A 25,013-nucleotide genomic window follows, 5' to 3' on the forward strand; every position below is an offset into this window, starting at 1 on the left:
CTTGCTTAAAAGAATGTGTCTGGTAGGAGGTCTAGTGAAAGTCTTTGACCTTGTCAGAATGCCAGTAACAATCAAGTATGTCTAGAGTTTGCTTTTCATCTTTAACCTTCAGGGGAGGAACCTTGCACTGTCTAAATAATAGTTTACATGGATTTTACATGGTTGGGGGGAAATCAACTTTCTTGGTGTTGCAGAAGAGTAAAGTGGATTATTTATCAGCAACATCTAAGAAACTGGTGAAGACTGACAGTTGATGGCAGAGTAAATGTATACTAAGCTTGTTAGCTTCTACAGACTCAAAGACATTGCTAAATCTCAAGATACACCTTTGCCACAGCTGTCTCCATTTCTGCAACCTTTGACTGAAAGTGTTTTGGGGGTAGGAGGTCTTTAATCTGCATAGTACTTTACAGGCTTGTTAGAGGAACAGTTTTTTCCTCTCTTTAGGCTTTACTGCTAACAAGTAATCCTCAGAGTTCTAATCTGCATACAGGACTGCTTGGATTCTGCAGTGGGACCTGAAATTATAGCAGGCACTTTTTATTTAGAAAGATGTCTGTTTCTTTTGGTAAGTGTGTGTTTTAGTTGAGAGCTAATGGAAGAAACCCAAAATTCCATTTGCGTGCTTGTATTTACCTTTTCTCTGTGGTGTTTGCTCTTCTTAATGCAAGACACAAGCAAAAAGGGTGTTACATGATGGCTTTCTGTCTGTGAACTGATGTACCAACAAAAATCATAGATAATGTTAAAGGTAAAAATAATTTTCTTGTTACAGAAATAGCTAAATATCTTTTCTGAGCCAGTTCTCTAGCATCACTCTCCTATTTTTGACAAACTCAAGCATTTCCTCATCTTAATTTGAATGATTCCTAAATAAAGGACAATAACTGTAATGATGAAACTGGAAATAAACTGTCAGAAGTCTGAGCTCAGCAAAAAGGTTTTGTAGTATTTATCAATGTCATTTATGTAAAAGAGCTCTATTTTGACAAGTTTAGCCATTGACGAGATCTGTAGGAGAAAATGTTACAGCATATCAAAGGCATGATGGTTAGAAGTATATCCTTGTGTCTCTGGGAAGGCTTTATAGAAAATGCCATAGATTCTGGACCATTCTTGTGTGAGAGAAAAATCCCAAGAGTTAAACTCTTCAATTATCTTTGCCCTTAGTGGACCAAAGTTTTTGAACTGGAGCTACTGTTTGTATGGTTTGAGAAAGACTAAAGTGCCTTGGACAGAAACTCTTGTGTTGGCTGACTCAGTGTGTGTTGGCTAGCTTAGCTTTTGTAGCACAAAGAGGAACTCCTGTGCTTTAACAGGTTTTGACTCAAATTGTTCCTTTTGAGTAGAAGAAACAGCAGATGTGACATCTGTTTATGTAGTAGATGATGGTGATGAAAAGGTAGAAGACAGGCTAAACCTGTGTAGTCTTTCTGACTAAATCTACTAGACCTATAGCTTCAGGGCAGTAACCGCAGTTGGGAGGTTCATCAAGTCCCTTGGCTTATCAGAAAAACAGGCCTAGTGAGCGTATCCAGGCTTGCATGGCTCTTTCTCTTGACTTTTAAACTCACAGGAGATCTGGCCATCTGTTCTAGGTTGTGTATAACTGTCAGTGTTTAAATAACTTCTTTCTATGCCAAAACTTTGTGTCCTGTGTAATGGTTGAGCTGAGCTGGTGCAAAGAGTAGAAAATGGAATTAAAAGCACTTCGGCAATCTGTACAAGACTGAAGTGTGTTATGGGCTAAGGAAAAGTTACTATTTTGTGCCTCATACCCATTAACACTTCCAGTAAGCTTGAATCATTCATTATGTGAGATTTCGTCTTTGTGAGACAGTGTTACCCCTGTATGACAGATTGCGCTGAGGAGGAAGGTAAGAGTTTAACTCACTGAGTTAATGGATTAAAAGAAATTCAGTTTAAAGAAAATTGAATGGCAGTGGAACACTTGATGCATTAAAATTACTCTAAAAACTGATTTGATAAAAGGCAGTGGATAGGGTGGTATTTCAGGAAAAGTGAAGTTGATGTAGCACGTTGACACAGCCTGGCACAGTTTCCTGTTTTTGAGGTCAAGTTTCTCTTCAGAAGCCAGGTGGTATGGTGCACAGTGTGCTGGATAAGTATCTGGTGTGTCAAAATTTGATATTGAATGCATATGATTCTGAAGAGAAGCAGGTAGTCTGAAAATACTTGGTTTTAAAGCTAGAATAAAGATGGGGCTGGACTTCCTTATTTTTGAAATCTAGTTGTCTCCTGATGAAAGCAACTGCCTTTAAAGTGAGATTTTCTTCATAGAATCACAGAATGGTTTGGGTTGGAAGGGACCTCAGAGATCATCTAGTTCCAACCCCCCTGCCATGGGCAAGGGACACCCTCCACTAGACCACGTTGCCCAAAGCCCCATCCAACCTGGCCTTGAGCACTTCCAGGGATGGAGCATCCACAACTTCTCTGGGCAACCTGTGCCAGCGCCTCACCACCCTCACAGTGAAGAATTTCTTCCTAACATCTAATCTAAAGCTACCCTTCTTCAGCTTAAATCCATTACCCCTTGTCCTGTCACTACACTCCCTGAAAAGGAAACTCTTAGAAGCTCTTATCTCACAATTTATCTGCTAGAATTGAGTGAGGTGCTTGGTACTAGAATATGAAAGATTAAAGGAAACCTGCTTGAATAAACAGCTTGTCTGTTCCAGTGTTTCTTATGGCACAGGTTTATTGGAGTAGTGTCAGGAAGCAAATGGTTTGCTTCAGATTTGAGACATAAACTGATGATGCTGGTAATTACCAGTAACTTTTGGTGCCTATATGTGGCTGTTGCTTATCACTGTCAAATTTGGGATTTCCCATTTTTGTGCAAACATGATACAGTTTGGACTTCTGAAATGTCAGGTGTAAAGAAAGTGTCCTTATGAGTGTGTTCAGAGTTGCAGGTGGAACTTCATGGATTATTGGTATGAAAAACCAAAAAGAGAACTGCAAAGTTGTGTGTTTCACCTGTTAGTGCCCAGGGTAATTAACCACAGGGTTATATTTTTTCTATCCTCATGATTTGTATCTTTGTGTATGTGTACTGCCCATAAAGATGCAAGGGGTCATTTCTAAGCTCTGAAACTTAGCACAGTGCCCTAGGTACAGATGGATCTCTGGTATGGCGTCAGTGAAAGAAGTGCTCTCACAGCATCCCAAAACTGGGAGAAATGAGATTTTGAATTAATGTCTTACCACAGCCCAAGAGGTTATATTCCAGTTTGGTATCTAGGGTTTGCATCATTAACAACTGAAATCAGATATCTCTGCATTCTGCCTGTCTTTCAAGGAAACACTTCGCAAGTGTATCTTGGGGACTGCTGTTTTCTTGATTCAGGTCTTCTGGAGTTTTGGTTCCTTGTCAAGACACTGAAATGGGAAATACTCTAGCTGTCATGATAGGGGAAGGCTTTAAATTACTTTTGCTCACAGTGGAAAGTTAGAAAATTACTTGTCAGAAACAAGTTAATAACTTGTCCTTAAGTTAATAACTCTTCAAAACTTGACCAAAATGCTCTGATCATGAAATCATTGGGGAGCGATAGTGGAGGGTTGTCAGTTGTATCACATAGTTACAGTGGTGTAGATTTTACTAAAGTACTAAGTTAGCAGCCAGTGATATCTTACATGGATAGTTTCACATCTATTGATATGCTTCTAGCTATTTCTGCTTTTGTTCAAATTCTTGAGGTAGGTTTCTGTGTTTAGTTATTAGGACTGGAACAATTTAACTTTCTATTTAATGAAGCCTCTGCCTGGCTTATGCCTGGAGGTGGACACTCTTATCTCCTGAGTTCAGGAGAGACATGGATATACTGTAGAGAGTCCAGTGAAGGGTGATGAAGACTATGAAGGGACTGGAGCATCTCTCCTATGAGGGAAGGCTGAGAGAGCTGGAACTGTTTAGCCTGGAGAAGACAAGGCTTGGGGGGGGGGATCTCATTAATGTGTATAAATACCTGCAGGCAGGGTGCATAGAGGATGGAGCTAGCTCTTTCCAGTGGTCTCCAGTGTACAGGACCAGAGGCAGTGAGCACAAATTGAAACATGGCAGGCTCCATCTGAACATGAGGAAACACTTTATTTTGAGAGTAACCAAGCATTGACTCAGAGAGGCGGTGGAGTGTCCCATCTTGGTGATGCTCAAAAGCTGTCTGAACATGGTCCTGGGCAACTGGCTTTAGGTTCGAGCAGGGGAGTTAGACCAAATGATCTCCAGAGGTCACAACTTCAAACACTCTGTGAATTCGTGATTTGGTTGGTCAGCTATTCTAAGAATAGTGTATATGGTGCTTTATTGAGCTGAATTTTAACTTTGGGAAAAAGGAGATGTTACTGCTGGAGCAGCTGTGGGAGTTGAAACATGGCAGGGTCTGCAAAATCAGGCTTGCAGGTGAAAGATCTCTTGTCTATGTTCTCTGTGTAGATTCTGAAATCTTTAATAATTCAATTTTGGTTAACAAGTTTGTGGGGTTTGTTGTTGTTGAATTCTGCTTTTTGCAGGTGACTCTACATTTGATAGATACTGGGATTAAGCACTAATGTCCCTTACTAGGACTTCAGTCTTTTTTCACTTCGTAACAAGACAAAGTTGATGTGCTAAGTTTAGGAAGCGCCCTCAAAGCCCTCCAGCTAGAGAAAAAGTATTGTGTGGACAGTCTGGGTTTCCAGACAGGATGCAGGCATGCTCTTCCTAGGATCAGTGACTTGTTTGACCACTCAGTACCACTGACAGTCTTTGAATGGCTAGCATATGTCTAAAAGCTGTTGAGACACATCTGACTATGGCAGGCTATAAGAATTGATAGCTGATAGCTTTTTTAAAGGGGTGAATGAAAACATTCAAATATGCAAGGCTTGGAAATAAAGATTCCATGTAATGGATGGCTCCTAGCATCCTAGAGCTCACCTGATGAAGATTTTGTTCATTTCTCACTGTCAATACCTGCCTTGCACTGATAGTGTTTAACATTTTATGACAGTTTTGACTTGGCATATCTTCCTCTCCATCTCAAAACTTCTCCTTGTAAACATTAATAGTAAAATGTTAAGGTGTTGAGTCTTCAGTTGTTTTTTAAAACTTTCAGGAGCACCTGTTTTTAGCTAGAAAAAGTTGGTAAATACTCTTTTTCTGTTAGTCTTGTGCAGCACCAGTGTTTGGGGGACACAGCTTTGTGGGGTGAAAGAATTCGTTTCATGGAAGTGGTGATAAAGAGTGTTTCCTTACCTCCATAATGAACTCCCAAGGTCCCATGATTGTGCTGTTGAATCAGTGAATCACAAATGCTTTGCTGAAAACCAGAAGGAACAAGTAGTCCCAGGAGCAGATTGCTCCCCAAGGTGAACAGAATCTGCTAGGTCAGTTTACACTGGTGCAGTTTATTCTGGGTCAGGTAATCTAATTGTGATAGGCTTGCAAAATAATTGATGTTACATTTCTCCACTGGCTTGTCAAGTAGGGACTCTCAGCCAGCTGAATCACTTCTACCACTTACTCCTTTCTGAGGTCTGTTGAAAGATTCCTGCTGCTTCTTTTCTGCCACCTGTCTCAATAAATGCAAAAATCCACCCCCGGAGTCATACCTCTTCTTAGTGCCTCAGAGAAGAGTCTTGCTAATAATGTTAGTCCATGTAGCTAATCCACTTACTGTATTGGATTCTGTAGAGAAATATAACAATCTGTACTTTGCATAAGCAAATTAGAATGTAACAGACTGGGGTGACAGCTGGGAGACTGCGCTGCTTACTGTTTTTTAAAATATTGGAACTAAGGATAGGTCTGGAGTTTTGTGGGTTTTGCCTCTAACATTTTATATTAGTTTCTGGTTTACTGTTTAAAGAGTGTTTCCCATCCAATGCTGTTTCTGCTGGCTTTGGGAGCCTAGGGGGAGAAACTTTTACTACCTGTGCTGTAAGTCAGCTGTGAGGAAGCACTTCACTGAACAGATAGTGCTCGCAGACTATTTTTTGAAATTCTGGATGAATAAAATGTGTTTGCTGTGTAAAAAATCAAGAGGGAAGAGAAATACAAGAGCAATTTTGGGGAGAAACAATCTTCCTAATTTTAGGTGGTAGTGCTTGAGCATGCTAATGTACTTCTGAAATACCTGGAAGACTGTTTAAAGGCACTGCTGCTGTGTGTTGCAGCTTGGTGTGTGGTTGGTCTACTTCTCTTCCTTGAGGTTTATCCGACTTCTTTCTGAAGGGTTTATTTAAAGATGTTGACTTAATTGTGTATTTTCTTTGACTAATGAAATAGAAAGCTCAAAGCTGTCTGTGTAGCACAAACAAAAAAAGTAGTTTATTGTTAAACATTCTGGAACAAAATGCTTTTTGTCTCTCCCTCATTCTGTGTCTCCTCAGTGGATTTGTGAATCTTTCTACATGTAAATGCTACTGAGAAACAATGAGTGTAGCTGTTGGTAAATTGATGAAATTTCTTGTATTCAGTATAAGTGTCACTTTCCTCTTCCCAGGTATGGAAGAAAGACCTTTAATCTTACTTATTTTCCATATGGACAGTGTTTTTTGAAGCACTTGGTATGGATCAGTCTTTGTCAAAGCTGAAAACATTGAGTAGCTTCTGAAGCTTCTCCTGCACCACATCCCTCCCTTCCCTCTTTGCTTTCTGACATAGAAGATGAAAGAAGATAAAGTAAATGCGTTTCAGTTAATCTTGAATACTTTAGATTGCCTAATATGTTTTTAGATTTGTGTTTTATGTACTATTCTGTTTGGAACTGGATAACTTGCAGTCAAATGACTTAGGAGACACTCTGGAGACCACAAGTTTTTCATAAGACTGGAAAAATGCTAGTAAAACTTTGGAGGAGGGTATGATGAACTTCCTGCCACAACTCTGCTCTTAGTCTGTTTTCATGAAGGTCATTGTTTAATATATTGAAGGCCAATTGATGACTCCCAGTGGTTACCAGTAAACTACTCAGGCTCAGGTTTGAGAAATTCTTGGTGGAGACAACTGCCAGTATTCCAAAGTCTTGAGTTTAATAATTGGTCACTGAGACTTAGTGTGTGCTGTACACTATTGTTAATTTTAAACAAAACTTTTACATAGCTCTGTGTGGGAATCCCTGAATGATTTTTTTGTATGTAGAAATAATATATGGATCTGTTCTTAACAAATATTTGTCCAAGTTACTTCAAGGTCTAATACTTTTAGATCAGTAGTCACCTGTTGGAAAGATGAGCTTGAAAATCTTGCAGGCATCGATTGTTCACCCTATTTCAGTGTGGCTGATCACAAGCTCCTATGTCGAAGTCTGTGTAGGAGTTATCTTTACAAGAAGGACTTCAGGTTTTCAATGTTTAAAGCAGGTGAGTACTTCAAGGATCAAGGAATGCAGACATTCTCTGCCAGCAACCATTGGAACACACCAGGTAGCATACCCTATCTGATACCACATTGATAATGTATCCAAGAGATTACAAATAAGGAGGTGTTTTTGCCTGTGTTGGTTTTACATGCTTAGCTACAGTACAGAGATCATTCAATAGGTGATGCTGTGTACAGCCAACTGAAGGATGATGGAAACTTGGTGACTGGTCAGCCACTGAGCTCTGAGCTGTGTCACTTTTATTGTAGTAATAAGCTTTTCTTTGTGGTTCATTAGATGCAGCTGTGGTGAATTAGAACCAGCTTAAATATAACTCAGCTGATTTGCTTTGAATCTCCTCTAGGTGTGTTTTGTCAAAAGTTACAGGCTTGCTTTCCTTTCAGGTCCTTACTAGAATGTTTAGTTATGGAAGCTAAGCGCACTTTGATACAGTTTTTAAGTTTGAGCTATGTTCTAAAAATTATCCCAACTTGCCTTTTCTTTATGCAAAGATAAAAATGAGCTGAGGAGCTGGTAGTTTGGAGACACCCATGTGATTTCTCTAACCTCTGATACTTAACAGTCTAAAAATAGTTACCATATGGGATGTCTTTATTGTGAGGACAGCCTCTGCTACTTGAGAACCTTTCTGTGTTTAAGCACTTTCTGTGCCTAAACATTTTTAGCTATTTCTTCAACTAGATGTAAGTCGTCATATGGCTTTGAATGAGAGCTGCTGTCATTGTCCACAGATCTAGAAGGAAAAGGAGTTATTTTCTCTGAATTTAGTAGCGGTAGATATGGCAGCATTCTGTGTTTGATCTTTTTTCCACTGGGTCTGTTTTACATCTCAGTCAAAAACAAAATGTAAAAAATTTTGATCTTACACAAGGGAAAAATGCATCAAATTTTAATCTTAACACCTGACTGGTATGTGTTTCAAGGCTGGCTGTTAGTTGTTTAACCTTCTAGCAACCTACTGAGAATTTGTAGCTTCAATGGAGGTTATTCAGAGATGTGCCTAACAGACCGTACTTCAGTAGTTGTTCTTGTTGTCGGGAGTTCACAAACTGCTGAAGCAAGTAAGAAAACATTTGATACTTGGCCTATGATGAGTCTATTTTCCAGTAAGCTGTTGTATACAAACAGAATAATCCTTATGGAGCAGTTGCATGTCCTTTCAAGATGCACAGTAAATAAAGTAAAATCTAAACTTGCACACACTTGGTGTGGCACAGGTTATAATTAGTGTATGTAAACTATCTGGTATTTTTCTCCTGGCAGTTTGTGGTCGGTTTGGGAGAGAAGTTACCAATAGTTTACTTTTTGCAGATTTGAAATAATACTGTACTGCAAGCTCTTTTCATCATTAGTCAAATAATGCTTCATGGCAGGTCCTCAGTGTCAGGATGCTGCTCTTCATGTTTTACTTGTGCAGTATCCTGATCTTACCTTCCTTTTGTCCCTGTCTCTCTCCCATTGGCATAGACTTTCTGTAAAGTGACTGGTAGGTTTGTGACTTAACTTTGTGACAAACTTTTCTGGCTTTCCCATGCATTGAATTTTTAAGTCTTTGCAACATCAGACTCCAGAGCTTTGGTATAGTTAAAGGAACTTCTGCAGTCATGAGCCTCAAACCAATGTTCTTCTAAAATTTTTTTATCTATAAATTAACAAGTTTACTGCAGATGCAGCTACTGTTAGCCTTAGGCAACTATTCCTGTGCTTTCTATGCGTAGAGTAAAAGAGCTGTAAAGCTGTTGCATTACTCATTGTGCATAACCTGAGCATTTACAAATCTTTCAGCTGAGGCACTGTCTTGCAGGTAACTTGTAGTGACCATGCAGCTTGTACAGTATGCAGGTTTTGCAGTAAGAAAGGTTTATATTCCTTTGTCCTTACTGCTGTTGCTAGGAGGCATACTTGAACCTATTTTTCTACTGCTTACCCAAAAAACTTTACAAAGCAGTGTATAAACTTCTGAAGGTTACAAGTTGAGCATTGACTGAAAGATCCATTTAATATACAATGGTATAACATGCCTGTAGAATTAAATAAACAGATGAACATGCTTTTTGACTTAGGAGTTGGTTTAAAAATAAGCTAACAACCCTATATTCTTGTTTCTTTATATTGTAGCTATATAATGGTACAATGCAATACAGTTTTGATCTTTCAGGCAGAGATGTGTGGGTCATTGATATCAGGGCTTCGGGATTTAGAGGTGCTAATCTGTGTATTTGGAAATCGGTTGAAGATAGTTCCCATGTATCTTGACTTCTTTTTGGTAGCAGGAGAGCATGTAGAATGATGGCACTACTAGAAAAGTGTAATGTCTTTAGGTAGTTATCTACAGTGTGAAAAAAAGGAAAAATCCTTGCTTCCTGACTGTAGGACAATATAGCACTTTGTATAACTGAGTCCTTTCAGATTTTGGCTATCCTGACTATGAGTTCATTTCCAGAAGTGGATGATTGATTGTCTTATGTCTGCGTCCTTATAATCTTCATTACGTTGTTCTTTTAAATGCCCACATTTAAAATGTGGGCAGCAAAGCTTAAATGAACAGCCTGTCCAAATGAATAGTGTGGAGTAAATAGTTTTCTTCCCAACAGACTTTCTTTTAGAGCTAGATCATGCTGACACGTAATGAAACAGACTTTTTCAAACTTGGAGCTGCTTCTGTTATAATTCGTTGAAGAATCTGTTCCAATGTAATCTGAATGGTACTTTTTTAAAATGAGATCTATGGAAGTTCAACTCCTTACAGACTACTTTAGTAGTGCAAGTTCTACCTTTTTAACTGTCTGGGACTCCTGTGTATATTTAGTGGGAATGTATGATCATATAGGACAGTGAGAACCCATATTTGATAGCAGCAAGACTTTAATACTGACAGTAGCAGTTTAAGACTTCTCCATAGTACTGACGCCTTTTGACATGTTGTCAGCCTGTCTCCAGTGCTTACTTTTGATTTTTTTTCTGCTGTAGTAAAACACATTCTTTGCTTGATGCTGGTAAAGTGTATGTATAAGAATCCTGTACTTCAGGAGACGCGGTATAAACCACTGTCAACTTTTTGGCGACATAAAAATGCCAGGAGGGAAAATGCATACTGTTTCTGAACAACCTTTATTAATTTATTGATGCCTTTGCTTCACAAGACATGATTTTCCCTCCCCAAGCATAATGTTCATCCTGTGAAAGTGGACTTGTTTTGGAAGTATTTTATTATGAAAAAAAGACAAAAACTTCCAAACTCAGATTCCTCTCTCCATGTCAGAGGGATGTCACAGCATAAAATCCACCATCGGGTTTATTTTGAGGTATTCTTCCATACTTTGGGTTCTGTGGCAAATAACATGATTTGTCAGGTCTGCAACAAAAGGTGTTAGAGCTAAGCAAGGTCTTAACTACCTGATCTCAAATTTGGGTGCTGGGTGAAAGCAGCTCCCCTTCTCCCATGCCTCAGAGTCAGGGCATTGCTGTAGTGAAATGATAATAAAAATATCCAGGTTAGCCAATATAGGGAGCAAGGGTATCTTAAGTCAGGTAGCATCAGCATCATGTTTCCCACCTGCTGATGTTCTCAAAGTAAATTTTTTGTTGCCTCTGCATGGCTGATTTTTCTGTCCACGTTCTTTTTTGTCCTGTAGTGTGTGTTACAGGGAGGTTTTTCAGGCAAAGGGGACTTTCTAGTGTTTGATGTACATTGATACAGGGCAGGAAAGTCTAAGTTTATTCAGAGCTGTGTGCTGTTGGATTGACTTTGTTCTTGCTATCAGGCTATCTTGAGACTTCTCACCAACTTTGTAAACAATTCTCTTGATTTTTCCTTTCATTTTAAAGTTTGAAGATGTGCACAGGAGAATAAAATAAATTGGGAAAGATACGATTCTGAGTATTTGGGAGCTCTGCAGTGGTGTACTTCTGTAACTACTGTTTCTCTTGCTATTAGGCATATAATTAGTTTTACTATGAAATGGGGTAGTAAAAGTTTTTTGATGCAATAATAAATCTCCTAATACAGTGAACTCAGCTTTTCAAAACTAATTTGAAAGAAAATTACCTAATGTAGAATTTGCTGTTACAAGGTCTAGATTTCAGTAATATGTATATGCAATATTTAGTATGTTACACATAGATAATAGAAATGTCTGCTTCATAAATATCTCAAGTTGAAGTTTTAATAGGTTTGGGTATTACACCTAGCATAGGTTAACATGTGAAATAATATACCATAAGAATCAAATAAAAACGTGTAGGTTAGCCCACATAAGGAACAAGGATATCTTAAGTCAACTTAGTGATACTTAGTTTAATGCAACTTGGGAGTACTGGAAAACACTAGAGGTGGAAGACAAATTGGATATGGCTTTCCATGATCACAGGGTTAGGAGAAAGAAAGAGCTAGAGTGTATGGAAGCCAAAACTTCATATTTTCTGGACAGAATGATAGGAAAATATGTATCAGTATATGTATCAGTATTAACTATGATATATCCAATTCTTAGAGATTAAACAAAGGATTCTGTCATCTTGGCTGCTGTGTTTCTCTGTTCTTGAACTTGTTTGTGCAGAGATTCCCATCCACAGAGGTCAGAAACCTTAAGACTTGGGTAAAATTTCTGTGCTGACTGAAATCAATAGCAAGATAATTTTAAAATAGCAAAACTTGTAAGTATCCACTCTCTGCATTTTTAGTTGGATTATACAAATAAAGATTTCTACACATAAGTCATCTCAGTACAGCATATGGATCTGTCATGTCTGTGTTGCATTATTCATAACTCATGGTGTAGCAGGATTAAGAAATTAAACTCTCTTCATCTGCTACTGGAAGTCTGTGCTGCATTCATGGAACCACAGTGACTTCCTGGTGTGGCAGGCAGGGAGGAGTCATAGCTGGCTTTAAACTTGTTTTTTTCTGAAAGATGTGATTATTAGCATTCTTAATGGTCTGAAGTTACTTAGAGACTGACTAGTCAGTCTTTATCTATAATAGGTATTCAGAGTAAACTGGCTTTGCCCTTATTTTTTCATATTAGTTTATTATGAATTGTTGGACAAGAGTGGCTTGTTGATGTCTTCACTCTTCCTGGATGATCTTACATCTTTTTTTAAGAAAGGAAGTAATGGAAGCCTGATAAGGCTGTAACTGAAGTTTGAGCTGCTTTTGACTGAAGAGGGCAGAAAATGCTGACTGGAAGTGTTTTGGTTTGAGCAGTGTTCCCTTTGCTCTTGCAACCCCTCATGCCCAGCTGTAAAGAATTGTGTGGCACAAGTCCGTTGGTTCCACAAATCCCTACTTTTTTGCCTTACATTCTACTTTGAGGCCTTTCACCAGCGAAGGCAGGCAGATACTTAGTATTTGAATGTTTAATGTCTGTAAGATGGTCATTGAAGCAATTTTGGACAATGTCATGTCCCGGACTGTTCAGGTAGTTTGTTTGCTGTCATATCTGCTGTAATGCTGAGTTCATGGCAAACTCCAGTTTGCCCTGTTGTGCTAGTTGATCTTCTGAAGATCTCTTCCCAGAAGGTTTCATGCAAGGTTTAATTTTTCCTGTGCAAAAATGACTTGATTCTATGTGTATGTAATAGGGCATGTTTCAGTTTGGTTTGAATACTTTTTTGTTTCACATAAGCTTTGCTTGTTACTAGTTTTAGAACTAAAAGAAGGATGCAGTCTCCAGCTCAGGACATAGCTGGTTGTCAGACCATTGGTGATCTGGGCTAGTAGAGGCATATGAGTGTGGAGGCTTTGTGTTGCTGTCGCAGCCTGACACAGCTTTGAAAGAATTTGTGAAGAAGGATGTGGAGGAAAGGAGAGGCATGGAGGCTGCTGGTTTTTGACTTTCAGCTGCTTTCTTTTTTTCCCTTTTTGTATGGGATTGAGGATGTCAGTTACTTAGCTAACTAGCTGGGTACATGAGGGTTTAAGAGGCAGTGGTACTGAGTCATGCAATTTCTTCCTTGCCAGCTCTGCATTTGAGATCCAAGTTCACTGTGAGAACAAAAACTCCCCTGAAGGGAGGAAATCAAGGGAATTCATCCTGTAGTTTTTGAAGGGTAGGGCTATGATGGAGATACCAAGTTCTCAAAATCTGGCTCTGTGGGTTTGCTGGGGCATGCCTCTGGTGGATGGTCTGCCACATGGCTGGGTGTTGGGCCCAGCCATCTCTCCAGTTTACCAGGGAGCTGTGAGCAAGAGGATTGCTGCCATGAAAAATGGGTGCAGCAGAAGTGCTTCTCTCATCTTGTCTTCAGCCTGGAAGATGAGTCCTGTCATCCATTGCTGGGCCCTCCATTGCACTGAGGAAAGCTGGGTGCATGAGGGACAAAACCTTTTAGCTATGCTTTTCAAGGAGAGGAGTGGGAGAGTAAATGGAGTAGTGGGTGGCCTTGAAGTTGACACATGCTTTTTTGATCAGGAAGAAGCTGTTTTTCTAACTTATTTTTAAATTTGGGAATCTCTTCAGAGTCAGACTAACCTGACTTGCTGCTGCTTCTTGGCTATTGGTAAAACTTCAGCTTTTGAAATTGCCAGTGGGGCAGAAGATGTAACTGCAGTGTGAAAGAGGAAAAAGTTTTACACAGCCTAATCTTGCCAATAGCAAGATAAATGTTGAAAAATTGATGTAGGCATCCTAGCCAGCTCAAGTGGGGCAGGTGCTGTATGTCTAAAAGTGGATGTTGACTTTGAAACCATTCAAGCTGTATTTGAAAAGTCCTCCAGCTGTCTCACCCTATTGAATCTGTTTTCTTCTGTTTTTCTCAGTAGGCTCAAGAGTACTGCAGATGTGTGAGGCTGAAGGGAAATGTCTGCAGTAAGATACTGTTACTTCGTGCAGGATACATCTGCATTTTGACAGAATTGTATTGCCTTGGAGAGCACTTTGTTAGAAGGCTGGGACCTAGCACATAAGACTGGGACAGCATGTGCATGTGTTTAAATGAATAAAAGCAAAAACTGTAATTGGCAAGATTTTGTGAATGGTAGGGTGCAGTTGAAAAGTCTGAGCATGTCATATCCTTCCCTCTAAACAACAGTCTCATTTAAAGTATTGATCAAGTGTGGAATTGTTCACAACTTGTTTGAGGCTTGCTCTTTGTTTCAGGCCTGAATGGCTGGCTGTGGGATCCAGTTATAGTTTTGGTGGAACTCTTGCTGAACATCAGCAATATTGGCTGTATTAAGACAGGCCCAACTTGACATTTAGTTAGGCTTTTGAATATAACAAAAGTAATTGTGTCCCCTCAGCTGGCTTTGAACTTTTATAAATGAAAGAGGGTGATGAAAGAACATAATTTTGTACAGAGTTCTTTCATCCTCTGCGTAAGCTAATTAATGCTACATGTTGATGCTCTCTTGCTCAGGGAATAAATTGTTACGTTGGTAGAAGTGGTTGTGTCTAAATTGACCTGAATAATTGGGAACATAAAAATGGTTTCACTTTATTGGAGTCCCACTTGAATTGATCACTTAACATAATGCAGGTGTTTATTTTCTTTACAGAATACTCTTAGAGTTGGTGTTTCTAGTATGGTTTAAGATGATTTAAATTACCCTGTATGTTTCCCTTGCTTTACCACAGCTGACAAGTAGTGAGTCAGTAATTGCAATCAGACAGAAGAGCTCTTGCATGGTCTCTAGACTACTCCATAGTCAAACAATCATAGAATGGTTTGGGTTGGAAGGGACCTCAAAGATCATCTAGTTCCAACCCCTCTGCCATGGGCAGGGACATCCTCCACTAGACCACGTTGCCCAAAGCCCCATCCAACCTGGTCTTAAACACTTCCAGGGATGGGGCATCCACAGCTTCTCTGGGCAACCTATGCCAGTGCCTCACCACCCTCACAGGGAAGAACTTCTTTGACAGCTAATCTAAATCAACCCTCTTTTAGCTTAAACCCATTACCCCTTGTCCTGTCACTACACCCCCTGGTAAACAGTCCCTCACCAGCTTTCCTGTAGGCCCCTTCAGGTACTGGAAGGCCGCAGTTAGATCTCTCCGGAGCCGCCTTTTCTCCAGGCTGAACAACCCCAACTGTCTCAGCCTGTCCTCACAGGAGAGGTGCTCCAGCCCTCTGATCAGCTTCGTGGCCCTCCTCTGGATTTGCTCCAACAGCTCTGTCTTTCTTGTACTGGGCACTCACCTTGTTTTTCATGCATTATTTTTCCAGAACTGCGTGAAATCTTTATGCTGGCTTCTTTCCTAATATGCTAGTAGCATTAGTGTGCATTGTCTTAGAGCATTCCGTAAGTTCTTAGGTGTACTACAGGAATGCAAAGAGTTTCCAAAAGCATTGCATACTGTGTGGAGACATTTTTAAATCTGTGTATACACTTTTAATGTTCCCTATAAATTTTTACATTCAGTACATAACTTGCCCTTTCTTACTTCTGTCCTTTTAGTGCTGTCAGCAGGACTAACGAGCTCTCTTCCTGATAGCAGAATTCATGCCTGTACTCATGGCTATTTCTTGTTCAGCCATCTGCAGTTGTCCACTTGTCTTCTCATTGCCTACCGGGAATGGGCAAGTCTGTCTAGCTGCCTTTTCCTCCTTGCTCAAAGCTTCTGCGGATTATCTTTTGCAGCACCAATCACAAGGATTGATTAAAACTGTTTATGTCCCATATGTTTTTTCATATCCATCACCTGTTTTCACTCAATTTGTCACCATGCCTTGAAGGCTAAGGTATAGAAGTGTTAAGTGGTATTACTTTAGTGATTCATACAAGAGCCAGTGTGAAAAGGTTTCCCTTCTAACCTGTTACCTTAGAGAGGCTCTCTATTTTGATTTTACTGTTGCATAGAACTCCTGCTTTCTGGTCTTAGGTGTCTGTGTTTACATTAGTAACTTTGGAAGATACTTTGCAAATTTTGAGACCACCTTATCAGAAGCTAATTCTAAGTTTTGTGTGAGGTGTTTTTTTGTCTTTAAGTATTGTACCACAAAGTTCTTCCCCATAACTTTGCATAAATCAAGAGGTACTGTACTGCTTGGTTCTCTTGAGCTGGGTGAGTTTTCTTCTGGAGCAGTACCCTAATCTAGTTTGTGCTACAGATTTTTTCAATAGTGTAATGGAGGGAATGACACAAATAATTGGACTGGCAAGTGGGGAGGGCTGCTAAAGGAGAAATGCTGGTTTAAAATAACAATGAAAACACAGACTAAGAAATTTGCATTGTTTAGACTATGCAGACTCAGCAGACACAATATGTGCTGTTAAAGTGTGGACATCAGAGTAACCATCAAGCTCTCCTTGACAGCTATCCTTTCTACAGGGAAACTGAGAAAGTAGTATTTTCTTCTGACAAGTAAGGTGGTTGACTGAAAACATGCCCTCTGACATGTATGTGCCTTTACCCATAAAGAAATTGGGGATGTTCTAGCAGCCTGTGTAATAGTTTCTGTATATGCTGGATTCAGTAGCCTCCATTATCTCTTACTGTAAAGCTTTTTTGAGTATGCACAAACTAATGCTGTTCTTAAATGCATTGACTATTTGAAGAAAAAAAAATGAGCACTTCAAATTAACACTGCAGTAAAGATAAAAATCAGTAAAGGGGAAGCATTAAGAATTGCAGCTATTCAAAGTAGAAATAACTACAATATTTTTGGAGGTATTAAAATTTTTTGCTGAGTTCTGTTTTTTAAAGCAAAATTCAACATTTAGGTTATCTGGACTATTGCCTTTCACAGAGCCCTCAAAGGATGATTTATTTTAATTTGTGTTCAGCAACAGTCCTCACACACAACACACAGCTTATCCTTGCTAAATTACCTTTGTTACTGTTGTGAGTCAAAGTATGGTATAAATCCTCTAAACCACACTGAGTATTTAAAAAAGAATAACTTTATTACAAGCTGAGACTAAAGTTCTGATTTACATCTTCATATCTAGAGGATATAAAGGACACTGTACTCAGCCATGGGGTTCTGTTTGTTCTGCTATATGGTATTATGAAAACAAAACCTGCTTGTCCAAATAGCAGCATGTGACAATTGTCATGTGCTTCCATTGCACTGTCTGTATCCAAGAGGAAAAAGGGCAAATACTGAATTCTAAAGCATATTCTGAAAGTTACATAATGTGTAACTCTTCAGGAGGATCTTCAGGAGCATGTTTAGGATGTCTTAGGATTTTATCAATAGCATTGTATCAGCTGTGGCCCTTGAGGCTGGAAGCATCTCATGGTGCAGCTTCAGTTGCATCTGAACAGTGGTAACCTGTTGCAAGAGGCAGATGTGTTTGATACCTGGTGTCTTGCCACTTAGATTCAGGTTGCTGATTTTTCTGTAATCACCTTATGTAATAATACCATTTAGAAGTATATAGCTTAAGCAGCACAGGCATCTGTGCAGTGATTTTGGTGTTGTATCTATAAATAGAAGTAAATTCAGTATATAAAGCCTGTGTGAAATACTTTTTTCCCCTCAATGCAGGGATGCACAGGTATGAATCAAAACAGGTGGTAGAAAGGTTTTGGCCAGAAGTGCCATGCACTAAAGGTTTCTCCCTAGCATATGCATGTGAGCTGGTAACAGTGGTTGAAGGCTTTTGTGTTTTGCCACCTCACCTTGGTTCTGTTGCAACACTGCCAGGATCCAGCCTCAACTTCCATTTTGAGCCAAATGTGAGCAGCTGAGTATGTTACATACCAAAATACTTGTTTTGCAGGGAAAATTAAGACCACTGTGACTATTGTTTTGCTGGTCTTATCTTGCTAGCTCCGCTTTATTTTCTAAAGCTCTCATAAAAATCTGCTGTTGATATAATTGGAACTGTTCTATGGCAACCAGAACTAATTGCATAAACCATATGGCTTTTTAACTCCTGATGTCTTTGGTCTTCAAAAAAAAAAAACCAATGAAAAACAACCTAGTTGCTTCTCTGTTAGGCAAACCTTCCTCATGACTTACTTAAACTGCAGCTAATTAGAAACTGGGATTTAGTTAATGGCACAAACTGTTTTAAGAGTGTTTGGATTTAAAATTTTAACTGTGCTTGATGGCTCCCATGCACTCTGTTAACCAAGGAACCACTCAGTTTGCTGAACTGAAAAACTTTCTGTTCAGTTCTACTTCCTTTCAGGACTGTAAAGAAAGAGTAGATTTCCTTTCCCAACTTCACTTAAATGTCCTCCTCTTAATCTGAATATATTTTAAGACAGACTTAAATTTTTTAATAGGCATAGAGCCCTGTTTCTTGAACTTACTGATTTCTTAGGTTTTGAATGCACTAATTGCTGAGCTATTTTAATCATCTGAAGTGTGATACTGTCTCTGAAGCTAATAATCAAAAACTGTATTAGCTTTTTAATGGTACTAGTGACTCTTCAGTAGTTCAATATTTTAAAACTTTTTTGGAGACTATTCACAGCTTGAATTTTATGTTAATATGCCATTTTTAATCTGAAAGTACAGTGTTGAGGCTGGAACCTGATTTTTAAAAATTTACTCTTTGCTTTGTAATTAGCTATATCCCTTATTTTCAGGTCAGGTAGAAGTGTAAATAAAAGTGTAAGAACTTGTAGTTTTTTGAATTAGATGTAAAAGAGCATTCTGTATGGCTTTGAAAGTAATAAAAATGGTAAAAGAATTGGTAGAGAACAGCTTGATTTTGAGACATAATGGTGTGGTAGTTAGAAAACTGACTTGTATGTCAATGTGAGTACCTTGTAGAACACTTCAGTGAAGACAGATGTGTTATGCAAACTGGAAGTACCTCAAATGGGATGCTCTTTGCTCTTTTGAGAAGTGCAGGCGATGCTCAAAGGCATAGTGAAGTCAATGTAGAGTGTCCATTGATGTCCTGTTCACACAAGCTGTCCTACTGGAGTTTTCCATCTGCAGCCCGTGGCTCACGGGAAGCAAATAATCTATCAGGGCATGCTGCTTTGAGAGCCGTAGAGATCACTACAGTCTCTGTAGGACAGAGACTTTCGTAGACTGCTACTTTAATGCAGTCTCCGTAATGAAGGTTGTCAGGACTGAAAGTCAGTTAAGACTTTCAGTTTTTCCAATGTAATAAGCAGTTCATCAAACATACTTGCCTGTTTACAGTGGAGAGCTTTAGAAGTGCAGTTGTTAGCATTGTTTTTGGGTTGAGACCAGAGAGAATGGCTGATACCAGAGCTTCAGTATTTTGCATAAAGAGATGATTAAAGGTCTTTATCAACCTAAGTTAGAAATAAAAAACAGACATGAAGTCAGCTAATCATATGGACCTTGGTAGCAAACTGAAATGAGGACTAATTTTGCTGTTTTAAAACAGGAAAAGTTGTTTTGAAGTCTGTGTTTATAAACCTGGATGTAGCAGCCTTTCAAAATCTGAGTCCTTGTTTTTTATCAATTTAGACTTACCTCATCTGCTAAACAGTGGCAAGGAGTATCTCTTGTATTTACAGCAATCTCAAGCTGTGGCAATAGTCAGGAGTCTTCCTATTTGTGTCAGTATTGTGGTTATATTTAACATCTGGACTACCTGTAATCATCTGCAAATGGCCCATTAGTTTTTGTGGTATCCTCCTAGCACTGTTGAATTCAAGTCTAAATGGATTTGCAATCATGTTTTACTTAAAAACAAAAACCAATGTGCTTGGGGTCAAAAACACCCTTATGAAGAACTCTTGCATATTTTACTCCACTTGAGAAATCCTTGCTCGTACTGCTGTTTGTGTGTCCAGTGGTACTCTTAAACAGCTATTGCAAGGTAACTTACTGAATACCATCTGTGCAAGGCTTTAATTTACTTATTTTTTTAAAACCTAGGATTTTAAGAACAGACTGGATTCTGGCAAAGTCTTGTGTATTTTTTTTGTGGTCTGGGAAAGGCATGTAAGGGGACCTGGTTTTCAGTGCTGCATGGTCATCTTATGTGCCTGTGGAAAATCTACTCACTGCATTTTCTTTCTTTCCTCTTCAGTCTGAAGCCTTAAAGATTTGCTTTGTGGTATAGTTCCTTTTAGGCATGGTGTGGTTCTGGAGATAGTTTCCAGCGTAGATACAGGGGTAACTAGACTGCGTTGTCTTTTAAATCTTCTTAAAAATAAGCATCTTATTTCATGTAAGAAAAACAACTTTAGAACTGAATTTGGAAAGATTAGATTGGAATTGCCTCAAATCCAATTAAGCCACACTGCATGGACGTGCTGGGAATATAAATGCAATTACTGTAAATTTGTACAAACTGATTTGTTGCATTATCTTGCTAATCTAACATACGGTACTTTTTGTGTCCATATTGCAGACGGCAACTCCAAACTAACATGGCAGTCAGACTGTGTGATGTGGCTTCTCTGCTTAGAAGTGGTTCGTGGGCAGCAGAGCCTTGGACTGGGGTCTGTGGGATTTTTCTTAAATTCTGTAGGCTACTTTTTTTTACATGTTAATAGTGCTGAGGCCATACCAAACTCTTCAATCTTCCATTTGGAATGTTAACTCTCTTCTACGTTTTGTTACAGGCTGTAGGTTGTGTCCCTATTCTTTGAGAGCCTAGAGCACACTGGCGTACCACGACAACTTTTTCTATGATATGGTGATCTCCTGTAGAAATTATACTGCAGTGGCTTGCCTTTCTTCTAATGTCAATTAGATTTTTAGTACTAATTCAAAATACTTGGTGTATAATTGAAGAGTAGTATTGTACTAAAATGGTTTTGGTATGGTCTGAATACTAAATTGAAGTAACTTTAAAAGCTGTATACTGTATATTTGATTACTATTTTAAAAGTTTATTTACAAGTCTTATTCTAAGAAAATGTTTGAAAACTGTAAATTTATCTCAAACTATTTTTCGTGGTGGAAAATATTTAGTAACTGGTGAAGTGCTTTGTTTTATGAACAGTTGTATTCAACCTATCAATAGAATATGCATTATTTGTAAAACATATTAGTATCACTTTATTCAGAGCAGATGGTTCTATAGCTGAGAAATGCTATAATTTCAGCACACACAGGCTACTGCAGCTGTTCACTTGAATGTTGGCTTAGGTTCTCATTCTTGCCACCTGAACATGAAAATAAATGTGCAATTAAGTGAGGATCGTTTGTTTGTCCTTGCTAAATCCTGCTAATTTTCATCAATGAATACTTTAAATTTGAGAGAAAAGAAAGAGGAGGGAAAAAAAAGCAATCCTAGAGAGCCTCAGTCAGAGTACAGCACTTCTGGCTACTAGCTCTGCCAGATATACTAGTGTTTTGAAAAGTAATTTATCTTAATTGGGATAATCTACTTTCTCATTTTTCAGCTGACTTGTTTCATCACAGTGCCAGAAGCAGGTTACCCCTTGGAGTTTGTCACAAGGGAAGAAAATATTGTTCCGGTTGTAGCTCCTCAGGAAAACTAGATCACATTTTTATATTAAATGTTCTTAACAGATGTGTCCTCCCTTTTTTGTGTGGTGCTGAAGTAACCTCTTGGAAAATACTTCTGTATGCAGAACATAGAAATGTGTTCCCAGGAATGTCTGAATTGTAGTTTAAGACATTCACCCCCTTCTCATAGTTTTGGGACAGTCAAATTTGCACTCCCTCAATACAGTTGACCTAATCAACTGTTTGGGTATGCATTGATTGTGTATGCTATTTTGAACAGGACAGTTAGGACTCCAGAGGTCCTGACATTATGCCGTGATTTTACAATAGGCTTTTTTCTGTGCAGACTCATAGAAGTTCAAGTATGAGGTTGGATTTCAGTGATTGCTGGATTTTTTTAGTGAAACTTCTTGATGAGTCTTGCTTCTGTGTTAAAATGTTTATTACTGGAGAATTAATTCATAGACTTTTCTGTTGGACATTGTCCTATATAGTTGGTCTCAAGCAGGGTAGGCTGCCCAAGTCTTGGATATTAGTCTGCTATTAAAAATCCAAGGTATTTAACAGCAGTTACCGTTCAGTGACTGACTGATATGGCAGACTCTTTTGTACACGTCATAGCTTGTGGGCAAGAACTGACACTTCTTCTAATGATTGCTGCTGTATCTACCAATCATACAGTCAGTTACTCTGAGGTGAAACACAGTAGTTCCTGGAGTGGTGGTCACTTCCTTATTTTGATGTCTAAAAGTAAATCAAGTTAAAATATCAAATTTAAGTGTTTTCAGGGTGCAGGGGAGGGAAGAAGTGAGAACCAAGAATTGTTAGTTTAATCATAAGAGCATTTAGAAACCTACTTCCAACCTGTGGTGACAGTAGGTTGACCTAGAGGTTATCAAGGAAGTGTTTGTTTTCCATCCCAGTATATTCGTGTATCTCTAAGTATCTCTTTAAATTACTAATCTTGCTTTCTGTTCTTGCTGATGATAAAGAAATAGGCTCAGGATACAGTTAACACCCACCTCTTTGAACCTGGCCAATTCTGGTTGGTAACTTCTATACTAGAAAGGCTGTGATGCCTCTAAATGAAGGGAGTGGGGGAGGAGGGAGACTAAGCTTTCAGTGTTGACTTCATTGAGAGAGGTCCTAGAAGATTTTAGTGACAACTTTATTTGCCTCTTAAGTTTTTAAAGTATTGCCTCGACTAACAGTTAAAATACCTCTGTATTGGTGGGGACGGTTTGCATGTACATGCAGTATATGGCCCTGGCAATACCGCTTCTGCATAGTGACAGGTGTTCTAGATTCTTGTCTGGACTCTCCTAATAAATGTTGAAATATGGATTTTGATGGTTCTTGTTTTCTGTGTTTTTTAGCAGGTAATTGCTGCCATGGAAACTCAACTGTCTAATGGACCAACTTGCAACAGCACAGCCCATAGTTCAGCCACCATAAACAATTGTTCATCACCTGTTGATTCTGGAAACACAGAAGACAGCAAGACCAATTTAATAGTCAACTATCTTCCACAGAACATGACACAAGAGGAGCTGAAGAGTCTATTTGGAAGCATTGGTGAGATAGAATCCTGCAAACTTGTCAGGGACAAAATAACAGGTATGTTGATATTTGGATTTTCTGCGTGTTTTCATTTTCCAATCAGTAAGCTATCAGACTGTGTTCTGTAATTCTTAAATCATGGAATAAAAGCAGAAGAAACCAATGCTGATGTTGCTAGTCAGAACAAACTTAGGTTCATCATTATCTAGATTCTACACCCAAAAATTAAGTGGCTGTATTTGCATTTCATCTAGGTTTGTATGAGTGCTATAAATGGTAAATGGGCATTTAAATCTTCTGAGATTTTGAGTCTTTGCAAAGAAGATTCGGATTGGAAGAGCGGATATCTACATAAGATTTACTTGAGTTTTTATTCAACTCCATTGGAGACATGACTTCATTAGATCTAGTTGATGCAAAACTTCCATTTTCAGGAATGCAGGTAATTAAACTTGTGCCTTGGGATAGGGGTGGACTTGCAGTTATTCAGCTTGGTAGGTAAAGCTGCTTTTGCATTGCACTTGAGCAATTTCTTTAGGATGCACACTTGAATCAGTGTGCTGTATGAGTGCAAGTATGAACTGCAATGTGATGTACTCTGTTAGTTCTTTATATTAGCAACAGCTGATGGATATGTTGCATGTATTTAGACCAGTTTAATTTTGAAGAACTACCAGATGAATGCCTTCACTTTAAAACAGGAATGAAAGAATGGTTGGAAAAGTTTAGTTTCTCATCTCCATTTTTCAACTCTGAGCTCTCTCAAATTAAAAAACATTGATGTACCACTTACATCAACATTTCATTAGTTTTGTTCAGAAATGTTGACTTTGGGACTTTATTTCCTGGCTCTTTTTTCCAGAGTCCTCAAATATCCAGCTTTCAAGAACATATCTTTAAGTTCGTGGTTGCAGCTCTTGAATGTGCTGTTTAGATTTTGTGTATTTAAAATTACACATCTCCCAGGCTGTGTGTTCTCTATGCTTTGGTTTAAGGGATGGAAGCCAACACTTCCCTATTACTGAAAGGTCATGGCAGAACATGGACGTTCTTCTCACACTAAATAAAAACTTTTTTGTGACTCAGCGTTCCCCAAGCAACAACAGTGGGAAGTGGGAAAACAAAGGATTTAGCTGATGCAGATTGCATGTAGCTTCAGCCCCCACTAAACATCTTTGTGTTGATGGCTTGGGTGTCCTGGAGAGATGTCTTCCCCAACTGTGTACATCAATACTGGAAGACAAGGCCTAAAAAGCTTCAGGCAGCTCTGGTGCCAACCCCAGGACTTGTCTTTGACATGTAGCACATGCTTTCTTCTCTTGTCCAGATGACGTGTTTGCTCTTCTAGCATGGGAGAAAGAAGTTATGCCACCTTGTCTCACATTGATGCAGACAGTGCTGTGTCATAGATAAAAGGATGATGCTTAAACAAGAATCTGACAGCAAAATGTTACAAAGAGGAATATTTCCTGAGTGTTTAGTTCATCTGTATGTGCACCTGCTGAGGATGAGCAGAGTCAGCTAAGGGTTCTCTTCTCCTAAATTTGACCATCTAGCCTGCTGCACAGTGAGACTGACTTTAGCCAGAGCCTATACCTTTTTTGAATAATACAAAGTAGTTTAATTGCTAGTGCTCATACCTGCATTCTGCTAATACACAATTAGTGAAAATACTGATAACACACTGAATAATCACCATCTGTTCCTGCTCAGGCCTAGAGAGGAGATGCTGTGCTTCTGAGGCTGTAAGAA

At 38.9% G+C, this 25,013-nt stretch overlaps 1 protein-coding gene across 9 annotated transcripts in view; it reads left to right on the forward strand.

The window, feature by feature from the left end:
- The window catches only part of ELAVL2 (ELAV like RNA binding protein 2), a 98,000-nt gene that overhangs the window by 21,336 nt on the left and 51,651 nt on the right, over positions 1 to 25,013 (forward strand). For 4 of the 9 annotated variants that reach the window (XM_054810598.1, XM_054810595.1, XM_054810601.1 and 1 more), the window contains 2 exons: positions 20,635 to 20,725; positions 23,078 to 23,318. In XM_054810598.1, coding sequence (XP_054666573.1) covers positions 20,654 to 20,725; positions 23,078 to 23,318 — 313 coding nt within the window. In that variant the 5' untranslated portion in view covers positions 20,635 to 20,653. The remainder of the gene's footprint in view (positions 1 to 20,634; positions 20,726 to 23,077; positions 23,319 to 25,013) is intronic. The other 5 variants (XM_054810602.1, XM_054810603.1, XM_054810604.1 and 2 more) reach the window with 2 other exon arrangements.

Source organism: Grus americana, chromosome Z (genome assembly GCF_028858705.1).
Source record: "Grus americana isolate bGruAme1 chromosome Z, bGruAme1.mat, whole genome shotgun sequence".
Taxonomy (NCBI): domain Eukaryota; kingdom Metazoa; phylum Chordata; class Aves; order Gruiformes; family Gruidae; genus Grus; species Grus americana.